This window comes from Kockiozyma suomiensis (genome assembly GCF_038497685.1).
Source record: "Kockiozyma suomiensis strain NRRL Y-17356 unplaced genomic scaffold V2V93scaffold_17, whole genome shotgun sequence".
NCBI lineage: Eukaryota > Fungi > Ascomycota > Lipomycetes > Lipomycetales > Lipomycetaceae > Kockiozyma > Kockiozyma suomiensis.
Window position 1 is genome coordinate 102,719 of NW_027117680.1, and position 24,562 is coordinate 127,280.

At 43.8% G+C, this 24,562-nt stretch overlaps 13 protein-coding genes across 13 annotated transcripts; 7 read left to right on the plus strand and 6 right to left on the minus strand.

The window, feature by feature from the left end:
• Positions 1–18: 18 nt before the first annotated feature.
• On the plus strand, positions 19–1,483 carry V2V93DRAFT_375788 (choline-phosphate cytidylyltransferase-like protein). Its single transcript, XM_066911576.1, has 2 exons — positions 19–464; positions 532–1,483. The coding sequence occupies exons 1-2, from the start codon at positions 55–57 to the stop codon at positions 1,457–1,459; spliced, it is 1,338 nt and encodes a 445-aa protein (XP_066763326.1). The 5' UTR covers positions 19–54; the 3' UTR covers positions 1,460–1,483.
• Positions 1,314–2,434, minus strand: V2V93DRAFT_375790 (uncharacterized protein). The gene has a single exon (XM_066911577.1). The coding sequence runs from the start codon at positions 2,360–2,362 to the stop codon at positions 1,676–1,678; it is 687 nt and encodes a 228-aa protein (XP_066763327.1). The 5' UTR covers positions 2,363–2,434; the 3' UTR covers positions 1,314–1,675.
• Positions 2,435–2,694: 260 nt separating this feature from the next.
• On the minus strand, positions 2,695–4,923 carry V2V93DRAFT_375791 (autophagy-related protein 22-like protein). Its single transcript, XM_066911578.1, has 3 exons — positions 4,382–4,923; positions 4,200–4,321; positions 2,695–4,140 (listed from the first exon to the last, which is right to left on the minus strand). The coding sequence occupies exons 1-3, from the start codon at positions 4,875–4,877 to the stop codon at positions 2,857–2,859; spliced, it is 1,902 nt and encodes a 633-aa protein (XP_066763328.1). The 5' UTR covers positions 4,878–4,923; the 3' UTR covers positions 2,695–2,856.
• V2V93DRAFT_375793 (uncharacterized protein) lies at positions 4,924–6,111 on the minus strand. The gene is made up of 2 exons (XM_066911579.1): positions 5,121–6,111; positions 4,924–5,065 (listed from the first exon to the last, which is right to left on the minus strand). The coding sequence occupies exon 1, from the start codon at positions 6,013–6,015 to the stop codon at positions 5,266–5,268; it is 750 nt and encodes a 249-aa protein (XP_066763329.1). The 5' UTR covers positions 6,016–6,111; the 3' UTR covers positions 4,924–5,065; positions 5,121–5,265.
• A 73-nt stretch (positions 6,112–6,184) lies between these two features.
• Positions 6,185–7,332, plus strand: V2V93DRAFT_375797 (oligosaccharide biosynthesis protein Alg14 like-domain-containing protein). Its single transcript, XM_066911580.1, has 4 exons — positions 6,185–6,527; positions 6,591–6,895; positions 6,955–7,014; positions 7,073–7,332. The coding sequence occupies exons 1-4, from the start codon at positions 6,341–6,343 to the stop codon at positions 7,241–7,243; spliced, it is 723 nt and encodes a 240-aa protein (XP_066763330.1). The 5' UTR covers positions 6,185–6,340; the 3' UTR covers positions 7,244–7,332.
• A 31-nt stretch (positions 7,333–7,363) lies between these two features.
• V2V93DRAFT_375799 (uncharacterized protein) lies at positions 7,364–9,243 on the plus strand. The gene is made up of 2 exons (XM_066911581.1): positions 7,364–7,698; positions 7,767–9,243. Exons 1-2 carry the CDS (start codon positions 7,593–7,595, stop codon positions 9,053–9,055), a joined length of 1,395 nt encoding a protein of 464 aa, XP_066763331.1. The 5' UTR covers positions 7,364–7,592; the 3' UTR covers positions 9,056–9,243.
• Positions 9,244–9,311: 68 nt separating this feature from the next.
• On the plus strand, positions 9,312–10,976 carry V2V93DRAFT_375800 (P-loop containing nucleoside triphosphate hydrolase protein). The gene is made up of 6 exons (XM_066911582.1): positions 9,312–9,413; positions 9,477–9,546; positions 9,608–9,713; positions 9,799–9,917; positions 9,990–10,579; positions 10,637–10,976. Exons 1-6 carry the CDS (start codon positions 9,403–9,405, stop codon positions 10,842–10,844), a joined length of 1,104 nt encoding a protein of 367 aa, XP_066763332.1. The 5' UTR covers positions 9,312–9,402; the 3' UTR covers positions 10,845–10,976.
• Positions 10,977–11,152: 176 nt separating this feature from the next.
• On the plus strand, positions 11,153–12,339 carry V2V93DRAFT_97369 (uncharacterized protein). The gene is made up of 2 exons (XM_066912840.1): positions 11,153–11,605; positions 11,659–12,339. The coding sequence occupies exons 1-2, from the start codon at positions 11,238–11,240 to the stop codon at positions 12,032–12,034; spliced, it is 744 nt and encodes a 247-aa protein (XP_066763333.1). The 5' UTR covers positions 11,153–11,237; the 3' UTR covers positions 12,035–12,339.
• Positions 12,194–14,357, minus strand: V2V93DRAFT_97366 (uncharacterized protein). The gene is made up of 2 exons (XM_066912839.1): positions 13,875–14,357; positions 12,194–13,810 (listed from the first exon to the last, which is right to left on the minus strand). Exons 1-2 carry the CDS (start codon positions 14,283–14,285, stop codon positions 12,644–12,646), a joined length of 1,578 nt encoding a protein of 525 aa, XP_066763334.1. The 5' UTR covers positions 14,286–14,357; the 3' UTR covers positions 12,194–12,643.
• A 793-nt stretch (positions 14,358–15,150) lies between these two features.
• On the minus strand, positions 15,151–16,443 carry V2V93DRAFT_328789 (uncharacterized protein; the record flags this gene model as incomplete). Its single annotated transcript, XM_066907604.1, has 4 exons — positions 15,151–15,305; positions 15,361–15,552; positions 15,790–15,885; positions 15,954–16,443. The coding sequence occupies 4 exons, from the start codon at positions 16,441–16,443 to the stop codon at positions 15,151–15,153; spliced, it is 933 nt and encodes a 310-aa protein (XP_066763335.1).
• Positions 16,444–16,887: 444 nt separating this feature from the next.
• On the plus strand, positions 16,888–18,724 carry V2V93DRAFT_375807 (tRNA A64-2'-O-ribosylphosphate transferase). The gene is made up of 5 exons (XM_066911583.1): positions 16,888–17,143; positions 17,203–17,353; positions 17,418–17,634; positions 17,702–17,929; positions 17,981–18,724. Exons 1-5 carry the CDS (start codon positions 16,978–16,980, stop codon positions 18,587–18,589), a joined length of 1,371 nt encoding a protein of 456 aa, XP_066763336.1. The 5' UTR covers positions 16,888–16,977; the 3' UTR covers positions 18,590–18,724.
• A 224-nt stretch (positions 18,725–18,948) lies between these two features.
• Positions 18,949–19,993, minus strand: V2V93DRAFT_97377 (uncharacterized protein). The gene is made up of 4 exons (XM_066912841.1): positions 19,823–19,993; positions 19,563–19,693; positions 19,354–19,393; positions 18,949–19,247 (listed from the first exon to the last, which is right to left on the minus strand). Exons 1-4 carry the CDS (start codon positions 19,838–19,840, stop codon positions 19,182–19,184), a joined length of 255 nt encoding a protein of 84 aa, XP_066763337.1. The 5' UTR covers positions 19,841–19,993; the 3' UTR covers positions 18,949–19,181.
• A 1,720-nt stretch (positions 19,994–21,713) lies between these two features.
• On the plus strand, positions 21,714–24,469 carry V2V93DRAFT_382729 (STE like transcription factor-domain-containing protein; the record flags this gene model as incomplete). The annotated part of the gene is made up of 4 exons (XM_066912166.1): positions 21,714–21,909; positions 21,969–22,068; positions 22,118–23,782; positions 23,845–24,469. The coding sequence occupies 4 exons, from the start codon at positions 21,714–21,716 to the stop codon at positions 24,467–24,469; spliced, it is 2,586 nt and encodes an 861-aa protein (XP_066763338.1).
• Between the last annotated feature and the right edge of the window lie 93 nt (positions 24,470–24,562).

Sequence of the window (24,562 nt, forward strand, 5' to 3'; positions counted from 1 at the left end):
TGCTCTCCGAAAAGCCAATAACGTTAGAAATCACTAGTCACGTGGATTATTGTTATGGGGACCAGAAAGCAATTACTAAATCCGCCATATTTCGTATGGAAAGAAAACCCGGAGTGTTTTCCACAGTGGGGATTTTTGAAGTCTGTATTCGAGAATTACTTGAACATGGCTTTGGAAGAAAATTCTTTTACTTCCTCGAGTAGCACCAAGAATAAGCGGAAGCTCGAGGATACAGAGTCGGATCATAGTGATGAAGAGTCGTCCCCAGCGCAGCAGCGCAAATCACAGGCCTTTGTGAACGATATCGACCGCAATGGATTCATAAAGGCGAAAACAAATAAGGAAATGGTTGATACAAAAGAATACTTAAAGTACAAGCCAGAAGGATACTCTATCAACGAACCTCCTACTGATCGCAAGGTGCGCATTTATGCAGACGGCGTGTTTGATTTATTTCATCTCGGGTAAGCTAGCTGTGCGAGTACTTATAACTTATTACGGAAAGGTGAAGTTGAAACTAAAACTACATAGGCACATGAGGCAGCTAGAACAAGCCAAAAAATCGTTTCCAGAGGTCTACCTGATTGTCGGTATACCGGGTGACGGAGACACTCATCTTCAAAAGGGATTGACAGTGCTCACGGATCGACAGCGGTATGATACTGTCCGGCATTGCCGCTGGGTTGATGAGGTTATAGAGGACAGTCCTTGGGTGGTGAATCCAGACTTTCTTGCTGAATATAAAATCGACTACGTTGCTCATGACGATATTCCATATGCGGGAACTGATGGAACAGCTGATATCTACAAGTCACTTAAAGAGGCCGGTGTATTTTTGGTAACTCAACGGACTGAAGGTATCAGTACTTCAGGAATCATCACCCGGATCATAAGAGACTACGACAAATATCTTATCCGCAACTTCTCCCGAGGCGTAAGTAGGCAGGAGTTAAACGTCTCCTGGCTCAAGAAAAATGAGCTTGATTTCAGACGCCACATAGCCGACTTTCGCGATTCAATAAAACATAATATCGTCAGCACAAGACAAGAGTTAAACAAGTATCTTAGTCCCCGAGGAGATGACGGAGACGTAGAGTCTGTTAGGTCGACGCCCTCGGCGATCGCCAGAAATTTGGGATTGCTCCGGAAACGGCGGCGAGTTAACGGAAGTAACAGCGCTCTACAGTCTCCGGTATCTCCAATGCTTGTAGGGTCAGAGGAGCCATCACCGCTATTACAGGCGGCAGACGGAAGCGAGCTGGGAGACGATGATGAGGATGACGATGACGATAAAAATCTATTGTTGGGATTGCCTTTATTGTTAAATGGAGTTAAGAGTTGGATGGGAAATCGTAAGAGTGGAGGAGGATTGGGAAGTGCTTCGGATGACGAGGAGTTGACGGCTGCGTCACCGGCATCTGCTACAGCGGTAGAAAACTCGGAAGCCAAAGATGATTAATGATATTATCCAGTTAAATTCACGCTCATTTGATTTATAAGATTTGTAGCCTCAAAAGTTCTTCCCAGAAAACTCCGTGTCCCAAATTAAAACGAACAATTTGAAACGAAGACTCCAAACGAAATCTCCAGACAAAAACTCCAGACGAAAACTCAAGAAGAAAACCCAATGGGAGATGCAAAACGATGCAATATACGTAAAAAAAAATGGCAAGATCTATGGATGGTGTGAATCAGTCTCGTTCCACAGATCTCTCGATTGACTCTCCAAGACATTCATTGAGTCGACAACCAGGTCGAGCTTCTCCATAACAGCATCTACCCCTTGCTGAACCCCATCAAAGTGTTTGGCATTAAATACTTTTGAAATCATTTCAAGAGTGAGATCAGTGTCGTCAATCTCCCACAGCCGTGCAGGGTCAGCCATAGGGTCGACAACATCAGCAGACGCCTCAAGAGTAGCAGCTAGCTTTATCTGAAGTTCTTGCAAGTCTTCGAGTGCTGCGACATGTTCTTTGCCAAAAAAGTTTCGCTGCTGACTGACCTGGTCCGCCCGTCGTTCGATATCGTCCATGATGTCGAGATCAGCCCAGATCGCATCGTGTGCGTCGACGATAGGCTGCACCTGGCCGATGGCAGCTGTGCCGGAGAGCCGTTCGATATTTGCGGCGATCTCTGTCTGCGGAGAATATTGGTAATGTTGCAGTTGCTGCTGCGGTCGCCGAGAAGGCTCGTATGGCGAGTATGCTCCTGGAGAAGAAGTGTGCGGCGAGACAGTTGAGAAGGAAGCAGTCGTGGTCGCCGACGGACGATGAAAGTGTTTTGTAGCGGGCGAGTTGCGTGCGCTCGTTTTGTGTGGCGGTGACGAGGCCGGGACTCGTCTGGCGCGGTGTAACTGGCTCATTTTTTCTTTCGTTGGCCTTCTTGTTGTTTGCACTGCCTTTTTCCGGATAATAAATGGACATAGGCCAGCTTTGGCCGGTACTGGTGAAGACAAGATGGAGGTGTACATTTCTTACACGTGATGTAGGGTAGGGTTTTGATTTGATAGCGAAGAATTCAGCAATCTACAATATTCTGCCTCTGCAGTACTTTTGTTTTTTAGGCCTTTTATCTGTGTCTGATAGGGGCTTTGATCAGAATATGACGACTATTATCCATTGTTCATGGTCGACTGAGTCGTCGACTAGCCAGACTTTTGTGGCTATTCTTGATTTAGCGCTAAAGTATACAGGATCTGTAAACTTATGTATATTTTTATGTACTGCTTAATTACTTATTTCCATCAAAGAAGCAGCTCTGATGAATGCGAAACGTAAACCCAAATTTCCAAATTAAATGCCGTCCAATCCATCCCAAAAATCGAATGCTGAGAGATGCTGTTTAGATAAATATGTCCTACGACTGTTCAGTCATATGTGCTTCTTCCGCCTCAGTGTTTTCGTTGAATCGCTGAGCATCCCTTTTTCCTCGCTCCACATCCATAAAATAGAATATAGGAATCGAGCACAGAAGTAATAGAAACAAAAAATAGAAGGTGTATCGGATATTATGGGTACGGTCAGTGATCATTGCAGTTACTGTCGGGCCTATGATCGATGAACCTTTATCGGTGACTGCGTAAAGCGAGAAGAATGTTGATTCTTTTCCAGGGGGAATGAGCATTGAGAACACTGATCGGCATACGCTGCTCATACCACCTAATGACATACCATATACCGCGGCGAGTAAGTATATTTCCCAAGCGTGGTGTAGGCCAATTTTATTAGTCATAAACCCAAAAAGACCGTAAGCTGGAATCAGGGCAGTAATTGCGACAATCAAGATAATCACCCGATTGGGAGGAATCATTAGATAGTGCTGCACGTAGCGCGAGAAAATTATTGCACCGATTATTCCAAATATCATTGTAATTATACCAACTATAGCTAGAGCAGCAGGTGCCATTCCAAGCTCAGTTCGTGCAAATAAAATCGCAGTGGCGTTGATAGTCGTCGCACTATCTGACAAAATAAACCAGCCTGTCAGGTAAAGCCCAACATCGCGCAACTTGCGTACCTCTTTAGCAGTCTGCCATATCGTACGCCAGCCGAATGCTATATACTGATATAGTTCGCTATGTTTCCCGTTCATTCGCAAACGTGGTCCTGGCCTTGGTCTCATAAAAAGCGCCACAGGAATAGTAAAAAGCAACCACCAAACCCCGATAAAAAACAAGACCAGTCGTATCGAGAACGTACTCGAGCCCATGCCAGCCACGACAAAGATTCCAATTGTCTGTACAATGAAAGCAGAAAGATAGCCGCTAGCAATACCGAGTCCACTAAGTTGACTCGATATTTCAGCAGACTTTTCTGCTTCCTTGTCGCTCAGCTGATGATCAAAATATTGTCGAGATTCAGGGTCGACAGTGTCGGGCGGGAACGATTCAAATGAGATATGACTTGCCTCGTTATCTTCGTTATTCCCCGTAGCTGGCTTTGATGATCTGATCAAATCATCACCACCAAAATGTACGAGTGTGGCGCTGGAAGCTTCGGATTCGTGGGTCGCTGTTGTTTGTAATGCTGCGTAGTGATGAGTCGAGTGGTCCGGGTCTTCAGCGTCCATGATGTCAGGATGATTTCGAACAAGGACAGGCAAGAAGGCGTTTCCGCAGACGGCTACAGCGCCGAAAGATATCTATTGCAATTCAATATTAGTCCGTGGATTCAGCGGTGGACAAAGCAGACATCGCGTACGTTTCCGATAAGAGTAAGGAAAGCAGCGAAGTAATATGCTCTCGATGTTGCAGTAATTAATAGCATAGCCGATAGGCCTCCTAAGCACGAGAAACCTAGCAATATCCGTTTTCGATAATGACCTATTTTTCATAGAGTATTTAGCATCCAGAATACACTAAGATATATAAAAAAACTATTACCTCTATCAGCGGCGCCACTCATGGAGATTACTACAACAGCTTGCAAGAAGACACTTAATGAAAACGTGTACAGCGCAAAACTGGCCGGGTCAACATAGATTCCAAGAGCAGATACAACGCACCGCGAGTCACCTGGAATCGGCACATCACCGCCGTCGCCTGCCTCGTTTGTTGACTCTGTTCTACACGGCATGCTGGGATCGCTTGTCATCACCGAGTTGTCGCGGGCATACTGCTCGAGCAGAATTGGTAAGTAAACACTCACTGCGGCAACGGTAAATGGCTCAGCTGCAAAAGCAAATGAAAGCCATCCCAGAATCTCCTTCTTTGATAAAGGCCGTTCGTCGAGCTGTGAATATGTAGAGAACGAGGTTTGGATTGGCTGGAGACTAAGAATGTCGTCGCAGTCTGAAGCAGAAATTCCTGCCTGTTCGTCATCTGTCAGATGAGCGGAATTATTTCTTTCTTCTGATAGAGGATGATATCCGTCTGACATGTTGCGGGCTGTCGAATAAATCCTGAGAGTGGACGAGTGAATACAACGCCATAATCGATAAATCGATGATACCAAAAACAGTACGAGTCCCTTCATATGTAAAGGCTAATCCATGGGGTTAGGTCTGTAAAGAGGCATACAAATTGCTTTATTGGCAGATATTTCAGTAGTCTTTCTCTTTTGTCGATCTGTAGGGATAATTAGATTAGATTTTAATATAATAGTAATGGAATATTAATTTACTATCTGCAAAACGAGTGGCAGAGCATCCCTGACATGTAAAAAGAGGTAAGCAATTGCTTATTGAGTCTTCAGGAAAATAGCATTCATAACTAAAAGCCATAATATTAATAAAAGGAAACGCCGTATAAATCAAAATGCATTGAGATCAAAAATCATTGACGTCAATATCAGCCAAATAACCATTCATTTCGTCTCCATCTGGCACCTCATACCGCCACGTACGCAGATACGCATCTGCTTTCCTAGCTAGTTTGATTATCTGCAAAAGATCATCTGATGGATGCTCCTCGTTGTAATTTGGATCGTCGCTTAGGTCTCGCATTGCATGTTTTAGCTCCGTGCTTAGACCGGCGTAGTAGTCGCTGCACATATCTAGAGCTGTCAGATCCATTAGTTGACATTCCTCAAAAAATTTGGCATTATATTCATCAAAAGAATCGTCGTCTTCAATTGGTCCCATTGCTGATTTGGAGCCAGGTATCAGCGGCTTGATTCGGTTCGTCTTGAAATTGTCCTGACGAATCGCGACGTCACGAGTAAGAGGTAGATATAAAGAACCAGATATATCACCTACTTGAGCTATTATATCCTCCACATCCACAGGTTCTTCATTATCTATGACTGACGTCCAAATTTTATTCCACATACGCCCAGAAGCTCCAGTTTGCATGCGGTCCATAACTGACGCTACTTCCTTGTCATCCATGCCAGGAGCCGCAAGCTTGTAGTATATCCGTAATTGAAATATAAATTTTCTCCAGATTTTTTGTCCGCCCGAGTACGGTCCAGGTTCGACGAGACAGTTGTATGCGAAGCTTTGGGTTGGGAAGAAGGGTGCACACATCCCGTTCCTTTCGGCCCAGTTCGGCCTATCCGGCTTCTCTTCAGTCTGCATATTGCAGTGATATCTAACTTATTTGCGCAGTGCTTGGCTGTCTTAGTACCCCTTGTTGACGACGACGAGATATGCCGAGTATACTGTGGGAATAGTGTTCAATAATGGTCGATGAAAGTGATTCCAGGTTTCGGGTTACACCGCGTGGATGATCTGAGGCTCGCCAGCTCTGCCTTATTCCTTAGAAACTATGCTGAACTACAATTAGACGGTAGCATACGAAAGTAGTACATCGTTGATACTACTTGGTCTGATAATTAGTGCATTTATGTCTTCGATGCGCGAAGGCCAGTGATCTTTCAATACTTCTCGCACAGTTTGCTAAATGGCGGCAGTGGACTGCGTTCAATATATCTTCAATCAAATTACGAACAATATCTTTATCATTTGCATTACCGCTTTGTCTTTTGTATTATTATTTGCATTTTTAATGATCTCTCTTATTCAATCGTATATTTCTGAACCCGTGCAGCATCCAGAGGGGGCGTCTGCCATGTTTATCTTGGGATCAGGTTAGTCGTTTCATGTTTTGTCCACGACGACCCATATACTAACGGTCTTTGTGTGCAATACAGGTGGTCACACGAAGGAACTGCTTACCGTAGCTGGTGATCTTAATTTCGCCAAATACCCCATCCGGACGTGGGTTTCGTTTGCTGGAGATTCTCTATCAGTCGTTCGTGCGATGGAACTTGAGCAGAAGAAAACTGAAGATCAAGGTACTGCATACAGGGCAAGTCCAAAGAAGGCAGAGTCTGTGTCTACTGTACAATTGCCACGAGCAAGGGTGGTCGGTCAGTCATATTTCACAAGCATTTTCACCACTTTGTTCTGCGCGCTCTATTGCATTTATTCGGTCTTCAAAGTCAGACCTGACATTGTACGTTTTATTTGATTGAGGTTTTCAAGAGCACAAGAATCATACTGACTTATTGAAAGGTCATATGCAATGGACCAGGGAGCTGTGTGCCAATCTGCTTTGCGTGCATATTACTTCGCGTAAGTATCACTCTGCTTTCTGAGTCGTTGACAAAAATTGACATTCTGTGCATGACAGTCATTTCGAATTAAGCAAGCGCGCATGTTTTATATTGAATCGCTGGCACGCGTGAACTCGCTATCTTTGACTGGCAAGATCTTGTATCCAATAGTCGATCGGTTTATAGTGCAATGGCCGCAATTGGCTGCGAAATATGAAAATGCAGAGTACATGGGTATTGTCGTTTAAGATTATATGCAGAATGACTTGTGAGCGGATTGTTTCAGCTCGGTCCAGTAATAGTAAATCGCGTATTTATATAAAATATCAATCATAATGCAATTAGATTATCATTTAATCGTGAGTTGCAAAACCGAGACTGAACTTGAACAATGGTTCAGATAAATGGTTCGGTTCACAGCTAAGGTTACCCTAGCAACAATACGCCGCGCAGTCAACAAACATCAACATCCGCGTCTTTTTACTCACTAATCCGTCAAACTAACATTTACCTTTGGGTGGGGCAGATAAATTGTTGAGATATACTATCTGCGCTGCGGAGTACTGTATCATACTTGCTAAGAAATAAGACCTCAGAATGCCAAATGTCAAATCCGTTCTGAATTGGGTTCTCGACGCGAACGACCTTGACGAGACAACAATAGATGATAAATTACGACGTGAAGGAGTAGATCTATCTTATGGTGGGTGAACTCATATACTTTGGGATAATCTGTGATTGTATTAACGGTTTGTTGTTGATTAATGATAGACAATTTTCCTGAAAGTCCAGCGGCAGCTGCTTGGGCTCTTCAAGCGCTGCCTGTCTTTCTAACCGGAACTCCAAATCCTCAAAAATGGAAATCAAAAAATCAAAAGACAACACAGAATATAATAAAAAAATCAGGTCATGATCACGAGACTTCCGAGGAGCCACTTCTATTTGATCGGGAATTTTACAGAGAACTAGAGCAGCAGAATCTGCAACAGAGTAGCACTCAGAAGACTCCCGCTATACAACCTCAGCAACAGGTATCACAATTTCGGCCAAAAGACTCACTACGGAGTAACCTATTACGAAAGCTAGCCAAAGACGCTGTATCTAATACAGAAAAAGAGAATCATAACCCTGAAGAATCTCAACTCATTCGCGCTTTCGACGCGAACCAGCCTAAATCTTTGGCGGCAAATACACCTGGTGCAGTAATCTCTACTTTTGATACACCTACCCGGATAACAAAAACCTCTATGCATCAAATACAGCAGCCGGCAAGTATACTGCGAACGCCAGGGACGACCACGGCAAAGAAAGCCGTATCATTTGTTCCAGACGAGCCTGGATCGAATGTTGCTGATGAGTTAGCAACAAAGGGCTTAAGGATCAGATCTGGATTGCCAAGGCATTTCCCAGGAAAGTTTCCTAGTCCATGGACACCCAAGAGTGTAATCGATCGCCTGGACCTGGCTGATACCCCTACGACATCTTATGCACGGAAAGTCGAGCTTGACATGGAGCGAGCCAGCAAAGAGAAAGAGGCAAGAACAAAAACGACTGAAAAGAGTCACGGGAATGTGCCAACGTCGTCAACGACTCAAGTCAGTAGCGACCGGCGACGACGGGCATCCCTGGGTAGTGCAGAAGTCAAGCAGATATCATTCGCGTTCGAAACGCTGGCCAACAACACCTCCAATTTGGAAATTCTTCTTGCACAGAAAACTCTGGCCGATACGCAGCGGCGAGAAGGTCGTCACAATGACCAAGATTCACATGATGCAAGCTATTGGCGCACAAAGTTTGAGGAGGCCGAAGAAGAACGTAAAGCAAGCGTTGGGTTATTAGATGACATTCAGCAGCACGTGGATAATCTAACAGCATACGCTAGTGCAAAAGATTTACAAATAGTTGAATTAAGACAGCGACTCGAGATTGAAATGAAAAAGAGACGAGAGATGGGTTTAGTAGTGCGCGAACTAGCAGAAGACATGAGATTTCTAAAGGAGAAATCAAAGGAGATCAATCGGAAGAGACTCAAACAGATTGCTTCAGCTAGTTTGAAATAAGTTTACTTTGTTCATTATGATGTGGAAGCTCTTGTTCTTGTTTTGACTACAAGAAAAAATATTTTGTTAAATTAGGGACTTGGATGGCGTTTTTGTTCAATGTGAACTCGTTGGTGTTATGTTTCATGATATCGATCAATAGTGTGAATTAGACTAATTTGATGGCTATATTAATTTTATCTTTATTCTCACAATATTCTTATATTTAAAACCCATTTGGAAAGCTATTTATCTATTCAAAATATCTAGGGTATGGGTAAAAAGAATTCTGGGTGTCGGGCTATTGGCCTCATCAATTAAGATCTCTAAATAATTTCAATCTTGCTGCAACAGCAGATATAGTCAATATGGGCATCTTGTACGTTGATATATTGTTTCCTGATTATATTATTCTTTCAGTTTGTTAATTCGTATCTATCAGAGAGAAGATCAACTCTATCCAAGAGGAGCTGAATCGGACGCAGAAGAACAAGGCTACCGAATATCATATTGTAAATACATTACACGGATTCAAGATATTGGATCATGGAACGTACTAATATGAAGATATAGGGTCTTCTTAAAGGAAAGCTTGCACGATACAGAGCACAGCTGCTCGAGCCTACGCCTGGCGGCTCTTCAGGCGGAGGTCAAGGATTTGAAGTACAGAAAAGCGGAGGTATGAGGAGCAACTAGTTCACTCTGAAATAGAAACAAGAGATGAGTCAGAAAAAAAGAGCTCTGATATTAATATTTATTTGCAGATGCACGAATAGCACTAATTGGATTTCCATCCGTCGGAAAATCCAGTCTGTTATCAAAAATTACAAAGACAAAGTCCGAGGTAGCCAGTTATGCATTTACAACTCTTACTTCAGTGCCGGTTCGTATTTCTTTAGTTTACTACTCTTGTTTTTTTTTACACCCATAGCTGACTAGCGGTGGATCCATCTAGGGAGTGCTAGATTATAATGGAGCCGAGCTTCAAATTCTTGATTTACCAGGTATCATCCAGGGTGCAAGCGAGGGCAAAGGTCGTGGAAGACAAGTCATTGCCACAGCCAAGACATCAGATTTAGTGCTTATGATTCTCGATGCGACAAAAGGCAATGATCAGCGAGCTATTCTTGAGCGTGAATTGGAGACCGTGGGTATCCGATTAAATAAAGAGCCGCCGAATATCTATTTCAAAGTTAAGAAAGCTGGTGGATTGAAGTTTAACTCTACGTCGCCGCCAAAGTACCTGGATGAGAAAATTGTAGGTAGTATCCTTCGCGACTACAAAATCCACAATGCCGAAGTATTGGTTAGAGATGAGAATTGTACGGTTGAGGATTTTATCGATGTCATCAATGCTTCTCATCGGTCATACATAAGATGTCTATATGCATACAACAAGATTGATGCTGTGTCACTAGAGGAGGTTGACAGGCTAGCACGACAACCGCATACTGTCGTTATCAGTTGCGAGTTGGATCTGGGCCTTGATGATTTAGTTGAAAGAATATGGAAAGATCTCTCGCTGTTGCGGGTATACACAAAGAGGTAAGTTGTTACTCCCGACACTCTCAACTATTTTATTATGCTAATTCATATTGTCAGACGAGGGGAGCAAGTGAAATTTGACGATCCATTAGTAGTTCGTAGCAATTCGACCGTTGAGAGCGTATGTGACTCTATTCATCGATCAATCAAGGATAAGTTTAGGTATGCTTTAGTGTGGGGAACGAGTGTGAAATACAGTCCTCAAAAGTGTGGTTTAGCTCATTTAGTTGGCGATGAGGATGTTGTTTCAATAGTTACAAAGTAGATGGGTGATTATTTGGAACAATGATCAATTGGGTAAATCTATACAGCAATAAATGATTCATTGTCGACATTTGGCGAGAATATATTGTAGGTTACTTGACAGTCCAGTGGTAACATCAAATCACAATATCGGCTAGCTTCAAAAACGAAAGTCATATTCATAAATCAAATTCTTGGTCCTGTTAACCTAAGCTGAACAAATTTCGTCTTATTAAATCCTCGAGATTGATAAAGAAAAAAGCACGACATTAGTGGTGTAATTTTTAGTAAAATTAATAGAAGCTGCATCGTTGCAGATTTCAGGGGTTTGGAAATAATTCAATTAAAAAAAGCTCTCACATTTGACCTGCCAGCCTTTTCTGATGCACAATGACAATATTACAAAGAAGAAGAAATGGCTGAAGATTTGAAATTTTTTAAAGAAACAGAAACTGTAGACAGATTATCTAGAGCTAAACGGAAGCGCAATGACTTGTCATCCGAGTTGATAGACCTCGAATCAACTACAGCAGATCTGGAATCTGTTTCAAGCTCAGAGGAGAAAGATGCAGAAGACGAACATACGGAAAAGAGAGTCAGAGATTCAGAGATAGAAGATAGCACAGCAAAGACGAATAAGACAACAGACTCAAAGCAAGCACGACAAGCTAATGGGAAGAGCAAGAAAAGGAATAAAAAGACCGATATCAAAGAACTGGCTACTAATTCTCCATTTCGAATCACTCTACGATCTCCAGAATGGAGTTATCTACAACTCAGCATGTATGAGTATATTCTCTATAGACTATGCCTTTATTTTCTAACGTATGCCTTAGCACACTTGTACCTATATCCCCCGACACGACAATGCCAAACGCCTTGGACGCAATCACAATCTACACAATCCTATCAACAGCAATGAAGCGATATTTAGGCCTCATAGGGTCCTCGTTCCAACTGGACATCCTACAATCATCGACACTAGACAACATCGTGATCCGCGTCCCAAGCAAGGACTTCGACGCAGCATGGGGCGCATTGAGTGCTTACAACGTCGACACTAATGTCCCGGCTTCTATGGGCGGTGGAGCCAAAGTCGTAGATGGGTGCGCAAAGCTTGGAGTTTCTGTGATTCGCACGGGTGAATTTTTAGCTGGGGTGGTTGGCCCGACAAGGAAATGGGTGCCGCCAGTGAGAGCAAGTAATGTATAATTAGGGAAGGCTAAGATATTGAGAATTATAGATAGTAATTTACTTTATAACATTTATCTCAGATAAGGGCTAGTCATAAAACAAAAGGGAAACATCAGATAAATAAACTTAACAAGGAACTTTAACAAGATAGAAGACATTTTATATAAAGAGAGAGAAAAAAACGCGCAGACAAGCGAAAGACAGTACAACATTAAACCACAAATACTAACTTATCAAAGTAAAATAAATATAGAACGAGAGTATCAACAATATGAAACAAAACAATCAAGGCAGACGAAATTTACAATCAGCTGGAAAAGCTCAATCTGTATAGAAATAGCGTTATATAGAAGATACAAGAATATACAACAAGATATTATAAGCTGTCCCGGATAGTAAATCAGTAGACGCCTTCGCAGTATAAGTGGTCAATCAACAATAAAAACAAAAGCAATGCGAAGCCAGAGAGCGTGTTGGAGAGAAGAGTGAATCACTCTTCTGTTCATTTAAAGCTCAACCCCCGCAATAAAAAAAAATCAATCGACCACCGCCACAACATACATAAATATAAAATAGCACGAGACACCTTAAAGAAGAAAGAAACAAAGAGAAGAAAAGACTAGGTAATTACCGGCTACCGATAGCTCCAATGACGCCGGCGCGTTTGGGTGGAGGCGCGGGAGGCTTTTTGGCGCCTGGCGCAGAATTCAGTCTACCAGACCCAACTATTCCTCCACCTGTACTCAGTTTCTTCATGCTAGACTGGAAAGATGGCGCAGAGACAGGAGCCGGTCGCTCGCGATCATAAGAATCTTCATCGTCGTGAGAGTCGGCACTGAAATGCGACGCGCGGCGCATGGCAGAAGCTGGCTTTGCCGGTTTCGCGGGACCGCCGTTAAAACTACCGCCAGACCCTTCAGAGATAACAGTACAGTAAGGAGCTGGGAAGAGGCCGGACTGGTCGCTACCAACGAGCTCGCCAATCCACCAGCCAGGGTCAATTTCCTCAGTGACGACAACAACATCGCCAGGGTTGAGCGAGAGCTCGTCTTCAGTTTCGGCGTCGTACTTGAAATTTGCCTTTACCATCTTCTTTTTGGGAGCGAGCGAAGGACGTGGACCGGGGAGAGGGGGAGGCTCGGTTACGGAGCGATTCGTCTTGGGAGGGTTGATCACGGCCGAGAATTTGCCAGACGAGATGGAGGATGAGGACAAGATGGGGGCAAATTCGATCTTGTTTGAGCGCGACTCACCGAGCTTGATACCGCTGTCAAAGCTGTTGGTCAGGCTCTGCACGGAAGAGGCGGAGGAAGCTGCGGAACGGAAGGGAGGGCGACGAGGAGGAGAATCCTCGTCATGGACGCGATCGCTGAAGGACTTTGAGGTGGAACGGGAGCGATTACCTTTGGGAGAGGAAGGTGAGCTCTTGGACCTAAAGGGATGAGAAAAGCATGTCAGCACGCCAACATAATAAAAGTATCCATCGAGAGGAAAAAAAAAAAAAGAAACATACTCCGTAATCCAATTCTTGCGCAGGTTAACAAGAACCTCATTGCAGCGCTCGTAATAATCGCATTCGGCCTCGAAAAAGTCGCAAATGTCAGCAAGCTGGTCCCCTTCGGCGTCACGGATGGCGTTCATTTTGCGGACGACGTCCTCGCCAGCTTCTTCGTATTTTATTCTCTGAGCGCGGACTTCTTCCTCAAGACGAGAGTCCTCGCGTTTGAGCTTTTGGACCTTTGAAAGGGCAGCGTCGTAGGCGAGACGCCTGTACTCCAGCTTTTTGCGCGCGTTCTGGACAAGAAAAAAGTGAGTATGGAGGAGGAAAAGAAAAAAATGCAGAGGAAGGCAATCGCACTTGAAAGTCTTTAAATTGAGCAATGCTCTTCTCGATACCTTCCATGAAGTTGCGCTGGATTCTATCAACAAAGATTTCTTGCGTCTTCGCCAGTTTCTGGTTGGCGGCCCCGAGACGAGACATTGCCTGGCCGTAGGTCGACTCGGCAACGAACTCTTCGCCGTAGATGGACATTGCTTGGCCGAGGATGTCGATAGGAGAAGCTTTGTCGAGTTCGTCGAGCTCGCGACGCTTTGCCAGGTTGCGGACGTAGATTGACATGGACTGATGGAGACGCTCTGTGCCCTCATAGCGCATGTTTATCTCGTACTCGAGCTCCTTGAACTCGTCCGACTCCTGGGTCTTTTGCTCCTGGCCCAGTTTCTCTGAGGTCCATTGCTTGATGCGGTCAATCCGCTTTGTCATAGCCATGGCTGGAGAGGCGCTGAGAGATACAAGGAGAGAATAAGAAAGAGGATGAGAGATGATGAAGCGAAGCGGAGGAGAGCGGCGGAGAGCGGCAGGCGGCAGCTGCAGCGAAGCAGCCGAGCAAGACCGGGTAATCCGGGTCGGGCTGGACCGGACCGGGTAAGCAGCCTAGAGTGTTCGTATGCAGCCGACCAGCGCTCTGCCCGCGTTTCTCAGCAGAATTATATTGCATTATACTATTCTATCTGCTTATTATTTATACAGTGACTTGTCGCTCTCTTTCTGCCGCCATTGAGCAGCAGCAGCAGAGCAGCAGACGAACTACTTACAAATAGAGTTCAGGGGTATACGGTCAGGGTGGTGGTTATTTAATCTATCGGCACGTGCAATGTTGTGTTCTCGGCCACCGCGAATTCCGGAGCCGGATTTCTGGCAAAGAAACAGAGTACACTCTGTTGTGGTGGTGAATATTTGCTGGATTGCCTAGCAGAAGCAGGTCTATCGCAGGTCCGGAGCGGGTCTGATGCCTATAGTCTGTGCGGGCGCTTGGCAGCTTATCTGTGCAGAGATTGTTCTGCCTTCGCTTATCTAGTTTGTCTACGGTTCAATGTTTTTGTTGTCAATATTGCATGTAAGTGCCAGAATCTGTAGTTTGGTATAATTACTATCTTTAATTCTATTCTGCTTTCTTTTTGATAAACTATCGCACTATCTGTTGTACCTTGTGCTATGTCTACCTGCTCATTGTTGACATCCGCGCCCCTACCTATTCTCCACTCTGCGCCATTCAAATTCCAAGTCATCTCACCCTCCGCAGCTCGCTTAGCTCTTTCTGTATCATCCAATCACTATCGCAACAATTCTCTATCTACACCCTATATACTTTCAACTTTTTCTTGATCAGCTGCCGGCATATAGGACATAGTCTACCCGTGTGTGCTAGTGGTCGATTACGACTAGGCGTGGGTGCATGCGTTTCGGCGCAGTGCTCGCACACTACCAGATGCGCGCACGGTAAAAATACTACAATCTCTCATCAGTGACTATAGACAATTAGAAAACTGTTTCAGGTACTTACCAATGTTTGCAATCTGTACAAAACAAATCTTGCACTCTACATTCACCACAAGTTCTTCCGGCTCGAGCGGTGGAGGTGGGCCTTCCCTCTCTACAACCACGTGCACTAACTGCTCTTCTTCTTCTTCTTCTTCCACAACACTCTCTTGTAATTGCATCGCCAGTGCATAGTCAGCAGCAATCTGCATTCTCGCTCCCGAATGCATCTGTCGTTCGCGCACTATCTCCACCATCTGTCGTTGTCGCTCAAGCTCGACTGTATCTTGCCCGACTTGCGATCTCTGTTGTTCACGATCCACACGCTCGGCTTCTAGTCGATGTAATCCTTCCTGTCGCCGTCGTTCTGCCTCGTCGTCTTCTGGAGGTTCAATCGATGTCACTTCTAGATCTTCGTAGTCTTCTTCCCCGTTGATTCGTGCTTGAATGAAACTATCATAGTTTCGCTGCCGTTGCTGCTCTAATCGCTGCTGATTCCGTCTCCAATCAACCGCTCTTTGGAACATTGACGTCACAGGAGATATGTAATCTTAATTCAAAAACAGTAAGCAAAAAACGTTTCATTGTAAACTGAAAAAAAAAAAGAGGCTGTTTTACCTTCGCTGGATATCTCCTCGGCTGTTCCCAGAGCATTTCTAATTCGCTGATTTCGACGCTCACGAGCGCGTCTCTGCTGCTCGCTCAACTCAGCGGTAGAAACAACTACTCTCTGGTTGACAGACCGCTGTCCAAAAGTACGTAAATCCCAAAACTCTTTGCATGGATCACAGTACATTGTCCACCTGGTTCCCTCGTTGACAGTACCCCGGCCATCAACGTAAATATCATACCGACCAGTCGCGCTCATCGGGCGTTTATCCATGCAGTAGCAGCATAAATCTGTAGTTGTAAGCGCACACTGCGCTGTCGCGTGCTCGCAGGTCTTGGGACGGATAAAGACCGGAAAGTGCCGACGTTGAACGCGAGCACGAAGTTGCCGTTCGAGCGCTTCGGCTGCGAGCAAGGCAGCTAATTCAGGTTGTCGATTCCAGAATTCTGTTATTGAGACTTTGTCAGCTGAGTGTATTTCTTTTCTTCTGCCGTTCATAAGAAAGCGGAAAACTCATAGCGAAAGGGAGCGTACGCTTGCAGGCACTACAATAACCCGACCACCGTCTTCCTTCATGCACATCTCCACGCCCATCAACATAGATATCATATAACCCAGTCGTACTATGAGGACGTTTATCCATACAAGCACAGCATAGTTCGGTAGCAGTCAGCGCGCAAAGAGAATCAGCGTGACCGCAGGTTTTAGTGACTTGGAGAACGGGAAAGTGACGAGCAGATTGCGAATGCGATGAAGATGCCATTTCTTTTCCTCCTTCTTCTTTTTTTTTTTTTTTTGGTTTATCTTTGTGTTCTTTTTTTTTCTTTATTGTTTTGTGAATTATTTGACGTTTCGATTATTCGAGCCGTGATGTTGCTTACTGTTGAGTAATAATATCTAGTAGCTAGCCACCTCGAAATTAAGAGTTGGGAGTTCCCCAAGTACTATTTCTGACTACTCTTTCTCACTCCTCTTTTATCACTAATCAATATCATCTATAAACAGCATAAAAGACAAGTCACTAATGAATCGATGAACTACGCAGACGATCCAGCGATCGCCGAGTCACTATCGTTCAACCTCATCTCGAAATCTCTTCGTAAGGACTCTCGAAGTATCCACAATCGTCTTTGTTCGATCTCAAATGACTCGGAGTTTGTACTCGCGGTAGCTTCCGCTTATCAGCTTCCTTTAATTGGTAACTCTATTTATTTGATTTGCTTCATCCTTTGAGTTTTCGATATTGATAATTGTTAGCTAATGAGCGATGCGGGAGATGGTATATCCCATCGAATCAAATTTACGATTCAGTGTACTTTAAAAGTACCGATGGACATACCGATAATTGGGAATTCAATTTACGCAGACTCAATCTTCATATATTAGATTCCGTGATTTCTAAGAAAGGGTACTAGTATCTTTTGAGATCATATATATACATATGTGCAAAAGCTAACGTTAGATCATGAAAGAATTATAATAGTAGATTCAACGCGACGCGGCAAACGAATGCCTGATTCGCTTTCTAAAACGATTCCGATATGGTGTGCGGTTCTAAATCGGGCCATATTCACATATTCTGATCGAAAAGTCGGGACGAAGATTGTGCATTTGCCGCCTTTATCTGTGTCTGCTTCTGAGCGTGATCAGATTGCTACTAGGATTGACGGATGGACGCAGGATTTCATTGTTAGTTTCTATTTTTATCGTCTTCATTTAAATTCAGCAAGGAGTTTTTGCTGACCAGTTTATACAGAATTGCGGGATTGATATTGAAAAACTCAGAAATCAAGTGGACAAACCTCTTCGGCCGATATGGGTATACCCCGATGACTCGCTGCTTTTGCCTCCTCACAAGCCAGAATACACCGACATCTATCCTATAATCTTGTGCACGGCTTCACGGATGGTGCTCGACGGCGCGGAACGGCAAGGGTATACCTATGTTCAAGGAGCAGCTGATGATCACGAGGGATGGGCTTCTGTAAGGCTTTTTTTTTCCTAATTTCAAAAGGATATGGTTAACCAAAAATAGTCTATTACTCCAGAAGTATTCTGGCGGAATCGCGAGGTATTGCTGAATTCTACCGATGCAGAAATAGAGCATCTTATTGAGCAAGATCTATTGAGTACTCTTCCATCGACAGCTGCTTCACCAGAGATTGCCGCGATTGCCGATACTGGAATCTATATTGGTCGCAAAATATCAGAATACGATTACGACGATCTTGATGTGAAGTTCCAGTATATAGTCGATTTATCTACGACTGCTTCAAAACCCAGCCCGCGTCGTCATGTATTTTACAAGCCATTACCAGACGGCAAGAAAGGGTCCAAAATATTTCGTACAATCTTACCTCGTCTTCTTGACTTTATCACAACATCTGACAATCATCTAGTATTTGACAAGAGTAATCTACTGATTCTCTGCGATACTGGACAAGATTTCTGCGTTGGACTAGCTTTAGCTATATTATCTCTTTTTTTTGATGAAGATGGGAAACCATATGCTGAACGTACAGAGACAAGAATTGATAAGGACGTAGTAAGAAAGCGGTTGACGTTTCTTCTATTGCAAAAAAGAGTAAACCCAAGTCGTGCTACGCTTGTATCTGTAAATTCAGTGCTGATGGGATGGACTTAACTGTTAATATAGGCCGAAAAAAAAAATAAGAGAAATATCTCAGAAGCTCTAATGTAAATTCAAATTCTCGTCGTCTATCAACATCAATTAAAAAAAAAATCAAAGAGAAATAAGAAATAAATTTGTATCTTCCACCCATATATGACATGAAAAGCACACATTCTTTATAAAAAACTAGTGAAACAAAAGTTATGACGTGAATAGATAAGAGAGAGATAAAAAAATAATCCTCCAATAAAAAAAAAAACAATACACCTAGCACAAAAATAGAAAACCCGACACCACACTGTATATCCTTTGTATAGATTCAATATATTTTCTCTTCATAAACATCTTGTTTATATACCATTTTGTTTCTTCAAGGGACTAGATGTTGTCACTAAATGATTATAATCATTTTACAAGACAAAAATCGGATCCAAAAAAAGAAAGAAAACCATGCTAATTGTCACACCTAATTGTCACACCACCACATCTTCTACCCATCAAAAATTGTTAAAAAAGAAAAACACCACCTTTTGCTGAACAAAAAGAATAATAAGAAAGAAGGATAGAAAGGATTTGATTAATCATGCTGCATGAACTGAGAAATTTACAGCTCAATTCTTGCCTGTCGTCTGTGCATGACGATCTGGCAGCCGCAGAAGGCAAGGAAGACCTAGAGATTATAGTTAGAAAAAGGGCTCTTTTCTTTTGAATTTGTAAAATAGCGATTTTTTTTCAATCATGAATGATCGATCAAGAACGAAAGCGGGTAGACATACCGCGTAGATAACAGCACCGCCGAACAAGTTGACGGCAACACTAATCACAGATAATATAAAGTTAGCAAGAGTCGCTTGAAATAGTGCTTCATCCACCCCACCAGATTGATCGCATCAAACAGTAACAAAGTAGTTTGTAGAAGCAAAAAAATCAATCCTACTATATATGGGCTGAAAGACGACGGAAGCGAGGGATAGGATTGACTTACGGCTGACCAGCTGGCGGATCCTCAGTGCTGCCGAGGAAGGCCTCAGTGCCACCCAAGAAGAAACCGGCGATGGCGCAGAGAATGATGATTCCGAAGACGGAGAGAACGGTGCAGCACCAGGCGTATCCGAGCTAGAATAAACAAAGAGATTCGATCAGAATACTGAACTGAACACGATGGAAGAGGTTGCGACGAATGGAGATTATCGAGCACTATGCAGTACAAAAAAAGATTAAAAAAAATCAAAAGAAGATGCATACCGAAACAACAGGCTTCATTGTGAAAAGAAAAGTAAAGTAGAGAAGGTTTCGAGGAGTAAAAGAGAGTAAGGGAAGGATAACGGAAGAGAGAGAAAGACGCACGATACCGCCGCCAGAAGGACGGGTAAAGTTCAGGTTATCTCAGAGCCGCGCGAGAGACTTGATTATGGCTTTAAATCCAATGATGCTTGACAGTTATGTATCATAGCTGAGAGAGTCGTGCTGCGGCAGTGAGCGCATAATAATGACTGTTACAAGAAAACTCAAGTAGAGCTCAGATTACCTGATTTACTCTGACTCTGGTATATCCATAACTAGAGGCTGAACAGCAATGCCTCGGGGTAAGCGGTAGAAGCAGGAGCCGGGTAATGGGCTGGCGATAAGGGCTGAGCGCAAGGCTTATTGGCTGGAATGATGCCCGAGTGTTTGCGCAGTTAGAGCATAAATGAGAATATTAATTGAGCAGCTTGAATCAGAGCAGGTATTTGATTATCTAGTAGCAAAATAGTCGCCGGATGATAGTATGTATACAAACGCGTTCTTGCGCTGGAAATGTGATTCTATTTCATTGTTGGTTATAGACCATATTAAAAGAATTCTAGCGGGATACTGTAGGATCTATTTGTCTATATATTGAGCATGTTGAGCATGTAGCAGCAGCAAGCTTAACTAACACTAAACCCTCGGCATTCATCTCTGCGATATGGACACCTATCTGCTCTGCTCTGTCTGATTCTTTTCTCGACGGACTGCGTCCGTAGAAACAGAATAGCAGCAGTATTCAATTATATAAGCAAACCAGCAGACTCGTTTGCGATTTAGTATTTGCGATGAGCTCTGCCGCCAGCATATCCCAGTTTGCGGACTATAAGCTGTTAGTGGGCTCAGGATTAGAGAGCCGTCAAGATGATTTGATTAGAATTTACAAAAATACCGTTCGTGGGTGCTGGTGCTTCTTGACGCAAACGCGTGGCATGCAATAGACAGAATTGAGGACAGAATTGAGGACAGAATTGAGGACAGGATTTGACTAAAAGCAGGATAGAGCGACTAGATAATGATGATGAACAAGCAAATAGCATTAATAGACTACCGATAAGACAACATTAATGCAGCAGCAAGCTATTGAATATCAACAGCCTACAATATTAGATAATCGATGCTAATGTGCAGCAGCAGCAAAAGACATGACGGCAGAGCTAGGTTAGAGTTTGTGTGCCTGCGGCACTAGTCAGGAACGGCGCAAGGATCGCCTCCTCTTTCTGATCTTCTATCTTTCTTTTCTTCTTATTCTATTGTTATTGTTGTTGTGGTATTGGTTTTTGTTCTGTTATTCTTTTATTCTTTATTCTTCTCGTCTTTCATCTTCTCGTCTTGTTATCATATCTTTTCATTTTCTCATTTTCTCATCCTCTCATCTCATCTTCTGGTCATCATCCTCAACCTCCTCAGCCTCCTCATTCGCGTAAGTCTCCTGCTTCATTCTATCATTTGATGTCTTCAGTACTATAATATATAATGTACTATCTCTTTCTATTGACCGAATTCTCACTTTTTCGTTCGGCAGGTATACGCGAGTATACACAGCTATAGACTAGAGACGCGACCATTTCGTTGACGCTCAGCTAGCACTGCATATATTCTCAAGCAGCCCGCAAGTATGTCTTCTATTATTAACTGTTCATCCATTGAATCAAAAGCTAACAGTCTTGTCGCTATTTAAGCTCTTACGATTACCACTATCGATCTTTTCGGCTCTTTACTGCTAGCCTCATTTCTCAAGAGCCCCAAAACCACCTTATTCTGTCCCCAGCCATCGATTCTCTGCCACCCTCTATTTTTTGAGACACTACTCGACTCTGCCGCATCTCCAGCTCGCTTCCTATAAATCATGCTTGCCTCTTTACAATCCGTCTCAGTCTCTACACCCCCAGACTCGGCTGCGAATATCATCTCCGCCTCGTCTGCCGCTGCTACCCCCGTCGTCGCAGTCTCTGATACTCGCCCGGAGACTTTCATGATGTCTGCCGAGGCGCAGGAACTCCTCTCTCCCGAGACCATCAATGCCTTAAAGGAAGTTGACAAACGTATCCTCCCTATTCTTACATCTTTTGTTGACCTGTTGTGTGCTGATTCTCTTTTTTAGTCAAAATATTCCTGGCTAGTGCTCCGGCCCAGATGAGGCCAAAAGACATGTTCAACAGATTTGAGCTGCCGACGCAAGAACCTGTTACCTGCGTTCTCTGGTATGACTTGTCATCTTTTTCGTCTACTGCATTCTGACCAGTACTTTAGGAAAGGAGTGTTTTACATCACCGGCACAGATATAGTTCGTTGTCTTACATTCAGATTTCAAGCCTTTGGCCGGCCTCTCAAAAATCCTAAAAAGTTTGAAGAAGGAATTTTTTCAGATCTACGAAATCTCAAGCCATGTAACGACGACGCGCTCTTGGAAGAACCTAAATCCCCATTTCTTGAGCTTTTACATAAGAATAATTGCATCCGGACTCAAAAGAAGCAAAAAGTTTTCAACTGGTTCAGTGTGCCTCACGACCGGCTTTTTCTGGATGCTCTTGAACGCGACTTGAAAAGAGAGAGTATGGGTCAAGAAGCCACTACGGAAGCCGTCTCTGAGCCAGCACTCTCGTTTCAATATGACTCTAAGCAAACTCTTTTCGAACAGCTCATGAAGTCACTACAGCAGTCAGCCTCGTCTTCCATCATTGCCGAACGTATGCTCGATTCGTATAACGCAGGGCCAGCGGCAGTGTCGTGGGAAATGGCGCCTCCGTCTGTTCCTGCGACAATCCCTTCGCTCTCGGTCGACAATATCGCCACATCAGCTCTTCCCGGAAGTGTAGGCATGCCTGAGGAATATGACGAGCCGCAAATGGCTTCTATTTACAGCGCACCTGAGCGGCAAGAACCTGTGCCTCACAGCGTCTTGCGAGCTCGTCGGGATATGCAATTCGAGGCTTCTCCTGCGCCTTCGTTTGATTCTTCTGTTTTGGATGACCCCTTTGAAATTCGAATGGGAGCATCGGTGTTTGAACCCATGACGCCAGATACGCAGCATTCTGTACCCCTCGCGGATCAGTATATGGATACCTCTTATTATCCGTCGTATGATCTCGATTACGATGACTCTCATTACGCTTCTAGTAGCATGCAAGATTATCCTCCTAAAAATTTTACCTTACGGCAGCAGCAGCAACAGCAGCAACATCAACAACAGCAGCAGGGCCAGTTTTCCGGGAGCAGGCATTGGTATATGAATCCCCTTGCAGCCCAGCACGCCGGACTTCTAGGAGGTACTCCAATTTACAAGCAGCGTCGTCGTCGCTCTTCGGCATCTAGTCAAACATTCTCGCAGGCTATTAATTCAGGCGAGATGGTACAACAACAACAACAGCAGCAGCAGCAGCAGCAGCAGATGCTCTTTCAGCGTCGAAAAAATTCACCTATGAATTTAGCTTTGAATAGAGGCAATGGTGGGCCGAGCGCTAGCGTGCGATCGGAGCCTATGATGCTACCTTCTAGACAGGTCACTGCTGCTCAGCGTACACATATTAGCGGAGAGCTATTACGATACCCTCATTCTGTGCAGTCTGAAGATGACTACGATAATGAAAGCGAATATATCGGTGAAGATTATTCTCAATACTTGAATTACAACGACTCTGAAAGACATTCTCAACCGCAGCACGTCAAGACTGAACAGCAGCAGTATGGTTATCTGTATGATATGCAGCCACCAAATGCGTCATCAAGGTTCGGGGTCGGTAACGGTGGTGGTATGATTGATTCTAAACCAGCAAAGAAGAATGATGGCTACGCTGGTGCTTTTCCAATGGCTGCTACTACATCGGCCTCTAGTGCTGGAAGTAATGGACGCAAGACGCATACCTGTCCTGTTACCTCTTGCGGACGTATATTCTCTCGATTGGAGCATTTAAAGAGGTAGGCTTTTTTTTCCCTCTCCCCAAGATATATAAGTGTTTAGACTGATTTTTGTTTTATAGACATGTGAGAACTCATACAAAGGAGAGGCCATACACGTGCAAGATTTGTAACAAAGGATTCTCGCGCTCAGACAACTTAGCACAGCATCGACGGACACATGACAAAATGACTGTTTTGAGCGAAGATCAAGTTGCGGCCGCAGCAGCAGCTGCCCGTCATCGGCAGCAGCAACAGCAGCAACAGTCTGCTCAGCAGAGAATACATGAGTCTCAAGTTAAGCAGGAGATGTATTATCATCGAGATATGGAGTCGCATAAGTCAGAATTGTATTATCAAGACTCTGAACAGGATGATACAGAATGTGAAGATAGTATGCCACCTCGGCGCATGATGAAGCGCCCGCGGAGTCGTTGCGAGGCCGATGATGGCGAGGACGAGTATCAGAGAAATATGGGTCCGCCGATTGTTGCCAGACAGTCTCATCAGCAGTTCTTGACGGTACCGTCTATGAATCGGTATTCAAATGACAAGCATTCTCAATATATGTATTATCAGAGCGGTAGTCCGATGTTGAAAGAAAGGGATGACACTGACGATGAGCAAGATTATCGAAATGATGAGGATGAATATGCTTCATATAATAATCATTTATATGAAGGATCTACTAGTATCTATGGTGATTAGGTTGAAGTAGTTTAAAATTCTCTTCCATCTTGTTTTCTATTTTTGGTGTTTGTGTATAAATGGGTTTACTTCAGGAATTGTATTACTAGAGCA